The sequence below is a fragment of the Hypanus sabinus genome, chromosome 14 (genome assembly GCF_030144855.1).
Source record: "Hypanus sabinus isolate sHypSab1 chromosome 14, sHypSab1.hap1, whole genome shotgun sequence".
In the NCBI taxonomy this organism is placed as follows: domain Eukaryota; kingdom Metazoa; phylum Chordata; class Chondrichthyes; order Myliobatiformes; family Dasyatidae; genus Hypanus; species Hypanus sabinus.
The window spans coordinates 7,899,787-7,911,837 of record NC_082719.1 but is presented as its reverse complement, the minus strand read 5'-3'; the positions used below and the strand labels follow the sequence as shown (position 1 = coordinate 7,911,837).

General features: G+C 40.5%; 1 protein-coding gene across 1 annotated transcript; it reads right to left on the bottom strand.

Annotated features, from left to right (window-relative positions):
* Positions 1–784: 784 nt before the first annotated feature.
* On the bottom strand, positions 785–5,052 carry LOC132404360 (interleukin-8-like). The gene is made up of 4 exons (XM_059988505.1): positions 4,946–5,052; positions 4,502–4,631; positions 4,291–4,370; positions 785–1,843 (listed from the first exon to the last, which is right to left on the bottom strand). Exons 1-4 carry the CDS (start codon positions 5,004–5,006, stop codon positions 1,815–1,817), a joined length of 300 nt encoding a protein of 99 aa, XP_059844488.1. The 5' UTR covers positions 5,007–5,052; the 3' UTR covers positions 785–1,814.
* Between the last annotated feature and the right edge of the window lie 6,999 nt (positions 5,053–12,051).

Genomic DNA, 12,051 nt, shown 5'->3' with positions numbered 1-12,051 from the left:
GAAACAAAGTATTCATTGAGGACCTCTCCTAATGTTTCCAATAAAAGGATTTTCCATTTTTATCCCTGATGGTCCTACCTCAAGCTTGTCATCCTCTGGTTCGTCACATACAGAACATGTAGATTGCGCTGATGCTTTCCTTAATCTTACTCACCAAAGCCTTCCCATCTCCTTTTCCAGCTCTCCAAAGTCCATTCTTAATCTCCTCCTGGCTACCTCATAATTCACAGAAGAGAAAATTTCAGTTTCTCTTCTGATGTTAACTGCACTCCAGATCCAGCATGTCTGTGTTAAATTCCAAGGACAGGTATGTAAATTGCCCTGACAAAGAATCTATTGACTTTCTCAATGATTCCACAATTCAGTAACGTTGTACTAATCTGTGTCTTTCATCTGTGCAGTTGACTCAATGTCACAACTACATCAGTGTACTTTAACCAAGGATTGGTTCACAGATTTAAATTTACCTCCATTTCAAGGATTGTATGCAAATATTTAAAGTATCATTAGGCAAACTTGAGCTCAACTATTTAGTACTATATACATTGAATATTGTGCTTATGATAATTATCCCTTAAAATTATTACCCATTATTATTAATTCTCCACATACAGGACATTAGCTTTAAACTGAAATTATTAAAACCCGCTAAAATTCCCACTGGCTTTGTGCTGGTTCGGCCGAGGACCAATTGCTCTTCATTCTTCAATTAGTTCAATTATTAAATGAAGAAACACAGGATTGGCTACTTAAAATTCAGAAGCACTGACAACAAATTCTTCATCAGAAACACACTTTATTTTAACTTCTTAAAAACATTTGAGGAATGCTCAACAAATTCATTCACATATATCAGAAGTCTGGCTTTGATGGATGATAAACTAAATCCAGTCAGTAAAATCTCCCTCAGGACAAAACATTTCCACTAACATATAGACTTTATTCTTACTTAAAACTTTTACTTCATCCAGTGATTATCAGGCTATTAGCAGCATTATCTTCTAAAACCTGCAGTAGTTATCTTACATACAAATTACATCAATGGAGAATTACTTCAACGGATTTTAGATAGATTTTAAAATCTGACACTTTTCACAGAAAGCACCATATTTTCATGAAAATATCACCTGTCAGAAACATTGCAGTAAAAAGACATAAAGTGGTTTTCAAAAATTTGTACTGATATTCCTATATAAGAATGTTTCATTTAAATTAGAACACATTTGGTCCAATATCCTTCCATCAGTATATCATCAATTCCGAACAGAATTCAAACAGGAAAGGGGACGGTTGGAGTTTGAGTTGTTGTGAACAATCCCATGGTTTAATTTCAGGGATGGGAGAGAGCACAGCCCACCTCCCCATCACTGGCTTCCCTTGTGGCCTGAGATCATTTTAACTCTATAGTCAGAGAGATTCATCCACCATCTTAGTTCATTGCCATCATTATCTCCCAACCCGATAGCTAAGATTAAGTTTTATCAAATGACTCCAGTCTCATTTGCACTTTTCTACAAGGTCACAGGTCCAGAATCTACTTTAATTACTGTAAATGGCACAAGAAACCTATGATTTGCACAAAGCTTAACACAAACATCAGATGGAATCATCAAATGTAAACAGATAGCACAGCAGGCTTTAGACATGTCCTGTGCCAGGGAGGAACTCCAAGATCACTCTCAGACGACAATGAAGAGGAGACACTGGAACGAACCACTGGGTGCTGATATCACTGAGTTAACACCCGGGGCTGAGCTTCCATCATTCCCCGTCGGATAATCCAGAGATGGAATTGATTCCCTCATTTTGCAGCTTCAGTTTTTTGATTTGTGTTGTTTCCCACCTGTAAAATAATTAAATAATTTGTATCATCACCCACAGATTTTCAGCATATAGTGTCTCAAGCAACAGCATTAAAATAATTTTCAAACTGACTTTCCAAAAAATGATGCTTTGGAAACTCGCTCATACTTCATTGATATTGTAAAAGGTATAAACCAAAATGCACTGTACTGTGTTCAAGTTCATTTCTAACTTCTCACAAAGCTACACCATGCAAGTATATAATGTCACACTGCTGTCGTTCCTGGCATCAACAGTTCATTATCTACTGTATTGATCTGAGTTGAATCACTTCCTGGCAGCCATTGATCATCCTTCATCTCTTTACAAGGCAAAACTCTAGAGCAAGGCTTCCCACCTTTTCATACCATGGACCAGTATCATTAAGCAGGGCGCCCCAGGGCCCTATGATGGGAACCCCTGTTCTAGAGAGTAAACATTATCTGTAGCTCCAACACCAAGATGCTGGAGACCAGACAGGTCAAAGCACTCTCTGTAACCGGCACCCCAATAATTTATACCCTCCCCTGCTCCTTTTCTATGGCTGCAACCTATGGTAAAAATCACTTTTTAATATCTTATATCTAACAATAGACAATTGGTGCAGAAGTAGACCATTCGGCCCTTCGAGCCTGTACCGCCATTTTGAGATCATGGCTGATCAACTACTATCAATACGCAATTCCTGCCTTGTCCCCATATCCCTTGATTCCCCTATCCATAAGATACCTATCTAGCTCCTTCTTGAAAGCCTCCAGAGAATTGGCCAACACTAACTTCCGAGGCAATGCATTCCAGACCCCCACAACTCTCTGGGAGAAGAAGTTTTTCCTTAACTCTGTCCTAAATGACCTACCCCTTATTCTCAAACCATGCCCTCTGGTACTGGACTCTCCCAGCATCTGGAACATATTTCCTGCCTCTATCTTGTCCAATCCCTTAATAATCTTACATGTTTCAATCAGATCACCTCTCAATCTCCTTAATTCCAGCGTGTACAAGCCCAGTCTCTCTAACCTCTCTGTGTAAGACAGACCAGACATCCCAGGAATTAAACTCATGAATCTATGCTGCATTTCCTCCACAGCCAGGATGTCCTTCCTTAATCCTGGAGACCAAAACTGTACACAATACTCCAGGTATGGTCTCACCAGGGCCCTGTACAAATGCAAGAGGATTTCCTTGCTCTTGTACTCAATTCCCTTTGTAATAAAGGCCAACATTCTATTAGCCTTCTTCACTGCCTGCTGCACTTGCTCATTCACCTTCAGTGACTGATGAACAAGGACTCCTAGATCTCTTTGTATTTCTCCCTTACCTAACTCTAAACCATTCAGATAATAAACTGCCTTCCTGTTCTTACTCCCAAAGTGGATAACCTCACACGTATTCACATTAAACGCCATCTGCCAAGTCTCTGCCCACTCACCCAGCCTATCCAAGTCACCCTGAATTCTCCTAACATCCTCATCACATGTCACACTGCCACCCAGCTTAGTATCATCAGCAAATTTGCTGATGTTATTCTCAATGCCTTCATTTAAATCGTTGACGTAAATTGTAAACAGCTGTGGTCCCAATACCAAGCCCTGTGGCACCCCAGTAGTCACCACCTGCCATTCCGAGAAACACCCATTCACCGTTACCCTTTGCTTTCTATCTGCCAACCAATGTTTTCCCCGATGCCCTGAGCTTTGATTTTACCCACCAATCTCCTATGTGGGACCTTATCAAATGCCTTCTGAAAGTCGAGGTACAGTACATCCACTGGACCTCCCTCGTCTAACTTCCTGGTTACATCCTCGAAAAACTCCAACAGATTAGTCAAGCATGATTTGCCTTTGGTAAATCCATGCTAGCTCAGCCCAATCCTATCACTGCTATCTAGATATGCCACTATTTCATTCTTAATAATGGACTCTAGCATCTTCCCCACCACCGATGTCAGGCTGACAGGTCGATAGTTCTCTGTTTTCTCTCTCCATCCTTTCTTAAACAGTGGGATAACATTAGCCATTCTCCAATCCTCAGGAACTGATCCTGAATCTAAGGAACATTGGAAAATGATTACCAATGCATCCGCAATTTCTTATATCCCTGCTTAGAATTAAACCCATCTTCATTTGTTGGTCTCACTTGGATTAAAAGGTGTAATAATTGGTAACAGCCATCACTTTTTCAATTAACAGCTTTATAGTGACTCAACCTCTAGGTCTTGATCCCTACCACAGTAATGTTCCAAGGAGCATCAATAATGTGAGATGCTCAGCTCGGACAGCAAACATGGTGAAAGAGTTTGCTGTCATTCCAGGTTACGGCTGGAACGACAGTGAGGAGCAGACAGCAACCTCCACTATGAAGGACCAGAGTCACACAGCAAAAATAATTCATTACATCTATGTTACTTAACATCTTAAGTGTAAATTTTGACAAGCACCAAACACTGACCTTTCATGGCTGTTATAAGAGCCTGCAACCACTTGGCATCAGGATCCACACACACTTTCTTCTCATTTCTCAGGGTGACACTGCGAAAAGAAAAAGTCTTTCAAAATTTAATTCTCAGAAACAGTTTGTCTCCTCTTGAAGTGCACAGTTTATGAAACAAACAACAGTAAAGGAATAAAGTTAAAGGTGATAATCTGGCTGCTTTACTCACATTATCTCTGCTCTCTCACAGGACGACCCACTGGGAAAGTATTTCAAGTTCCTGATCGACTTCGGATGAATAACATCGAGGCTGGTCTGAATGCATTTGCACCGTCCTTCTGCTCCCGGAATCGGAACACCTGAGGAAAGATTATATTCAGTCAGATTTCATTGTTGCTCCAAGGAGAGCAAAGCCTGTAAAACTTGCTGATGTTCCTCCAGCATGTTTGTTTCATCAAAGCATGACCAGAGAGGAGCTTGCACATCTCACTCTCAAATGTTGCAGTAGAGCTGTATGGATTAATCTTATATAAATCTGATGCTCATGCAATTTACAGTTACAGGTATTTAAATATTCCTCACTTTAATTGCTCTCTAACATTGTAAACTATACAGGAACCGCAAGATATGTACATCACTTGAATAAAGCTCCAGTTCAGTTATCTCAACATACCCTGTGCAGCAATGGCACACAGGAGGAGGATGAGGATGGTTACAGTGGCTGTTCGGTCCATCTTCCACTTGGTACTGCTGGAGGATCTTCTGTTCAATGCAGCTGTTCCCCGCTGAATGAAGACCTGCTGAAAACACCCAGTGAGCTTCTATTTATTGGGACACTTCTCTCATTTACATACCCTCTTGCAGGGAACTCTGCCAAGCACAGACGCCCTGATGCAGGGAATTTCCCTGCTCCCAATTCATATCTACTTTCACTTCTGTAGCTCTACAGCTTTCTGTAGCATCTGGGTGATTCAGAGCTGCAGCTGGATTTTCTATCAATGTACCTGTTGATTCTGTTGGACTAATTTGGAGATTTATTTGTTTATTTTCAGGAAGAAATGTATCACCCACTTTCAGAAAAGTTAATGGTGCAAAATGAGCCAATTGTTTCCTTTCTAGCTTTAAAATTCCAGTTCTGGGCCGTACTTCTCACAGGCTGTCAAAGTCTGCACTTCAGGACAGCATGCACCCCACAAGATGGAGTTTATACCTGTGATTTCCAGGAAATCGCTCTCCCGTTCAAAATCTTGTCTCTGAGCTCCTTAATGTTGCAGGTTTGGAAAATACATAGATATTTCCAACTTTGGAAACAATCCACACTTTCTCTGATGAATCAGCATGTTGCTTCATTCATCCCAGACCTAGAATCATTCTTCAATCTTTGCATTCCCAGTGTTCACATTTTCAATGTTTGCTCTGCCAGTCTCACTCAGTTGCCACGGAACAAGCGTGCATTGCCTGCAAATCCCAGAGCATGTTCCACACCACAGAACTCATTTTATCTACAGTATACCCTCCTCTTCCATAATCCCTTTGCCACCAAACTCTGCCTGAAGCCTCTTATACAATGTTTTCATCCAGGTTTCATTTCAGAATCATACAGGATAATTCAGATTATGATTCAAGGAAAATGTGCAGGCATCAGAGTCCTTATTTTTCGGTAAATACTCGGCTCCGACTGCATCCCTGCACACCTCAGCGCCGGGATTAAAGCTTTGGGGGTTTCCAAATCATACTCAGTTCACAGATATGCTTATTGTGATGCTGAAACTGCTGTTTTTCAGCTACAGGGACCTTAAGATTGTGTATACGCAAACCTTCAGGATATGCGGTCTTTACTTTATAGAACCCTGTCTAGTCCTCAAGCTATTCCATACTACGTTACTATATTCTCAAAAGCACACACAAAATATTGGAGGAACTCAGCAAGTCAGGCAGCCTTGTGTGGATGTGAACCTTTAGGACTTGTAGAATAGTGCATGTTCTGCTAAACATGCTATATCCTTTGATAACTACTGTTGATTAGGCTTCTGAACTCCGCGTTACGTTCCATTTGCTGTGTCACTGGATAATTTGTACTGTGCCTTACAATATTTAACTTATTGCACTTTGTTAATTTATGCACAATTAATTTGTATATTTTATTCTTATTATCTGAGTTATTGTCTATTATGTCTACGGCTGTGCGTTACATCCTGGTCCGGAGAAATGTCGTCTCTTTTGGCAGCATACGTGTACATTGTGAAGGGTCAATGAACTTGACTTGATCACCCTGATGTTTATTCAAACTATTAATGTCAATAAGATCAAAATCCACCTCTCAGTTTTTAACCAGGAGTTCAACACAGAAAATCGTAGCTAGAATGTTTAAATATACTTCTCAGAATTAAGGAAATACAAAAGCCAGATTTTCTGGAAATCACCTCTAATTTTCACATATTACTCTTTATTTTGTGACATTCTGCACTCTAGTGTTAGACAAAAAAAATAGTAACCTACTGTAAACCTAGAATGAAGGAAGGAAGAGATGACTTTATAAGTTCTTATAATGTATAAAAATTGGAGAAATTTTGCACCTTTTGTGTCTTCATGGAATTTTAAAGCAAAGGCTAAGATGTTAGATGGCTATACAGGGCATGATAACTAAACTTCTAAACCACAATTATTCCCCGGAATTTATTTCTTTAACACTTCCCCAATGTCTCCACCAGACCCACATACGAGTGATAGGATATATTGTGTATTGATTGGGTTTATATGTGAGCGAAAACATTTGATGCACTGTGTGGAACTGGTGTGGGACAAATTGGACAATATTGCAAGATCTGACCAGATTATTACGTGCTGCAAAAAGTCACTGGTGATGGTTTAAAGCTTTTGCTGGATTATTTGCTGCAGCAACAAGTATTCATTGTGCTCATTGTCCAAGAGTGATGACATATCAGCTTCAGGGCTTTCTGGAGCTGGTTCAAGTTTCAGATTCCAGATTTGTGAATTGTGGAGCCTGGAGCCGTGTTGACTCCTTCCCTTGGGGAAAGTGCAAACATGAGGGAATTTCAGAACTGCAGCACAGATTGCAGCCAGTGTGTGTGAGGCCATGTGATCTCCAGGAAGTCAGCTTGTTTGTCGCTTCATGAGGTTCCATACACCAAAGTCTACACTTGATCCTGTTTACTTATCATTGGAAATATATCACAACGAACAAAAAGACTATTCCCAGATCAGCCATGTTAAAAGCACATTGGAGTAAACAGAGGCAATCAGTTCTGAGTTTGTATAATAATTTTTATTGTTCACTGTCAACAAGGATAATGTTAGGAATTATAAATCTTTTTTAAAAGAAAACTATATCACTATTTTGGAGTGCTGTATTAAAAGCACATACAAAATACTAGAGGAACTCAGCAAGTCAGACAGTCTTGTGTGTCTGCTCTTCTAATCATACCCTCCTCCTCCATAATCTCTTTCCCACCAAACACTTGTTGAAGCCTCTTATATAATGTTGGCATCCAGCTTTCATTCCAGAATAATCCAGGATAATTCAGATTGCAATGGAAGAAAAATATGCCAATGAAAGTGTGCCTTATTGTTCAACAAATAAAATTCTCTGACTCCGTCCCTGAGCACTTCAGCATGAGCTTAAACGTCTGGAGGTTCCTGAATTACAGTCAGCTCCCAGATGTTCAAAGTTCTTAGCCTGAAGCTGGCATTTGTCTGTACCAGGGTTTTATTAGAAGTTGCGTGTATGTTCTCAGATTTTCCTGTATAGAGTATCGTCCAGTCCCCTGGCCATTCGATATGTGATCTCAACTATAAAAGAATTTTCTTAAAAACACAAAATACTGAAGGAACTCAGCAGGTGAGGCATCTTTGTCAGTGTGTAAACCTTCTAGACTCAGAGGACGGTGTCTGGTCACCTAACTATATACCTTGACAGCTACATTTCCCTCTTCATTTGATCTGTCTGTGCCACAACTGTGCCTCTGTGTAGTCCACCTCCTTCCTCCAGTCCCCATCCTCATCTGAAAAGTGAGCAAGAACACAGACCCTTTTCATTAATGGGAAGGGACGAGTTTCTGCCTTCTACCTCACTCTTCTACATTTACAAAATCCTATCCCAGACCACAGGTCCATTTTGCAGACATTAATCCCCAAGTTGTGACTGTTGCTTGGTCCACCACGTCCTGGTAACTCTCCTGCAGACTCTAGCCCAGCAACCCTCAGCCAAAGTTCCTTGAAGAGCCTACACTTGCTGAAGAAACAATCTCTCTGAAGCACAATAGTGTCTGCTCCACTCCTATCAATTGTGAACAAGCTTGTCTCACACCAAACTTTAACGTTTGCACTTACCTCTGTTGCCTCTTTTGGACCTCCTGTTATTTGCCCTTCGTACTCCTGTCCTCGACCTCACTGCCCTCCACTTATCTTCTAAGGACAGATTTCAGTCATAAAGTATCTCCTTTTAATATTTTGCATCTCTGAGAAGCACACAGGAGTAAGTGTTGTATCAGGCATCAGGTACAATTAATGAAAATAAAGCGCATCACAGCATAATGTGTGTGTGAAAGTATCATTGTTGTCACGGACACGGAGCTGTTTAACTGAGACTTCATGGCCAATTAGCCATCCGGTAATGATCCTCTGATCATCTCAGTAACAGCTCTCCATTGTTTGACGTGTGCCAGAAGAGGATGATATTTATTTATTGAACTCTTCCACTTTCATTTTTACAACCTCGGGAGGTGACTGTTGTTAAGCAAAGGAGCTGCCCTAACCCTGAGCAGGATAATCTTTATAAGACTTCAGGTCATAAAAAATGTACAATCAAACACGTTCATCGTCACTCCTTTATCTGAGTGATTTGATAGAATGTTTTCCTGCGGTTGACATCCACCAGGGGTATAAACATCAGATCAGCATTGCTCTCACTGATGAACAGAACAGGTATGAAGGACCATATGCATTTCTCCCACTGCCACCTCTTGTGCCTTCATGGACTTTGCAAAGCAAAGGCAGAGCTTGGCATGTTCGACAGATGGCTACACAGGGAATGATAATTCCAGTGCTTATCAGTTCTTTCATGCTGTGAGATTGACCTGCATCCATCTGATATTGCTTCTCCTTCACCAACTTGTATCAGGACACCTTTGGTCAACCATGGATGATCATTAAAAGGTGAATTCATGTTTAGTTTGTTGGCCACACAAGAATGGACAGTGCTTTCATCTGGCCACAAGTCTGCATTAGGGTTTGCTCCTGATTTTATTCCCAGGAATTTATTTAATACCGCTTCCAATCTGTCCGCCTGTCCAATGTGCACCTGCCAGAATACTTACAGCCATCGGTTTATACGTGAGCAAAAACCCATTTGCTGCACTCTGTACTGGTGGAGTACTGGTGAGTGTGACAGGTTGGGGACACCTTGCAAGGAATTCTCATGGTGAACAGACCAGCCTAATATGTGTTGTAAAATATTATTGCTGATGGTTTAAGGCTTTTGCTGGAGTATTTGCTGCAGCAACAATTGTCCCAGTGTGACGAAATATCAGCTTCCGGGCTTTCTGGAGCTGGTTCAAGGTTTAGTTCCCAGATTAGTGAAATGCAGACACTGGGTTCATGGTGACTCCTCCCCTTGGGGATGTACAAGCGTGAAGGAAGTTCACTGTCAGTGTGCAACCAGTGTGTGAGAGAGCACGTGATTTCCAGGAAACCTGCTTCTTTTATACTCCATGTGCTTCCGTATCTTAAACTGTGTCTTGCTTCTACCTACTCATCATTGGAAATGTATTACAATAACACTATTCCCAGGTGGAACATGTTACAGCATGAAGGAATGAAATGAAATAATCTGTTCTAAAGTGTGTCTCACCTTTATAGTCGTTTTTTTTTTATTCTCCATCAGCAGAGATGATGAGTCGTGTGAGAGATACCACACAATGACCTCTAAATAAATGAAATTCCTCTGACAACATTAGTTTATGAAAATCAGAAAATTAAGCTGCATATCTAAAATTTGTCATACCAGCACAACTTGGACAACTAGCACTTAAAGCCAAGAGATTCCTGCACTCAGCATCAAAAGTACCTTCAATGGCAGAAACTGTTTTTGTTTCTTTCGGCTGTTGCTCCAGGATCATTCACGACAACAGAATTACTTTGTCCTGGATGCCGAGGTGGACCCTATATAATCACTCTCCAGGGAGAGTTAGGTTGATTTCTCTGGGCTCCCCAGAAATGAATTCATTTTATCGTTACTGGTGACCACTGCAGATTGGATTTCAATCCTGAAATTGATTAAATATACGTAAAAGAGGAGATATCAAATATCCATGCACCATCCATTAAATTTCACTGACACACTGATGTCCACTCCAGAATTAAGTGCATTGAGACCTGTTATGTTACAGTTACCCAATGTGCTGTGTATTTAATATTTCAGAGATAGATGAGTAATATTGTAAATATATCATTCGATAAAGCATTCTTTGTTGTTTACATTATGAACTGTGTGTAATATGTAAAAGTGCGTAAATGGTTTATGTCATTACACCACCAAATTATACCTGGTCTCCTCACTCTATGTAAAAGTGAAGCTAAACTCGTATCCCCAGCTCTCTTGTTTTCATTTCAATAAGATTTTATGTTTTTATTACTTGGAGTTACAAAACATCACACAATGCTCCACTTTAATCAGGAAGTTACTCTCTCAGCTTTTCATTCTGGTGACCTGGTACACACATAGTGTTGGGTCAATTGATCCTCGCAGTTATTTCAGAGAGTGGCAGCCGTGCAGGGACAGCTGAGCCTGATGGAAGAGGATGTTTAGTTTCAGCACATTTGATTGTACGTCAATATTCAGGGATCCTTTGCCCAGAAGGAATTATTTCAGATGATAAATACATTCCCCTGCAAAAACATATTCCTGGAATGGGGAATATGATGTGGCAGGTGAGCAAAGAAGCTAAATTACCGGGCTAATATTCAGAGGGGTCTACTCCGTAGGAACCCTGAGACTTAATCAAATCACCACCAAAGCTCCACATAACTAAATAAATTCAGAATTCAGAAGCTTGTATCACTAATGTCTGTGAGACTATCACACAAGTTTAAAACACAGCTCATTCACTGGTGCTCTACAGGAAAGGAAATCCCCCTGTTTATCCAGCCTGGCCTGTGTTCTGGTGATTCTGTTAAATGGCAGAAGGGCAAAAATATACCAGTGGCCAAGAAGAGTGGGGTGAGCTGCCTTAACAAGTATTCTCCAATGCCATCTGTAAACTTGTTGATGATACAAACAATATTGATGGAATTTCAGAATGTGACGAGAGGGCGTACAGGAGTGAGATATACCAACCAGCAGAGTGGTGTCACAGCAACATCCTTGCACTCAATGTCAGTAAGACAAAAGAGCTGATTGTGGACTTCAGAAAAGGTAAGATGAGGAAACACAAATCAATCTCCAGGGTGCAAGCCAGGGCAGAGCTGATATGGAGATCTGTCTGGGCTTAACTTCTGACAGAGTCTGAAATTCTGTAGTTCAGGAAAGCATGCTGACCTCAAAATCAAGTTTATGCCTCTCATTTCCCAGAAATCAGGGTTCACGATTCAAGGATTTTTCATGTAATTTCCAGTATGCCATTGTAAAGGAGAATAAAATAGTTGTTACTCTGGATCCAATGAGGCATAAAAAACACAATAAATGTAAATACATCAGATAGCTTATAAACATATATTGATTGTATGTCCGTATTGTATATAAATTCAGAGCTAGAGGAGGCT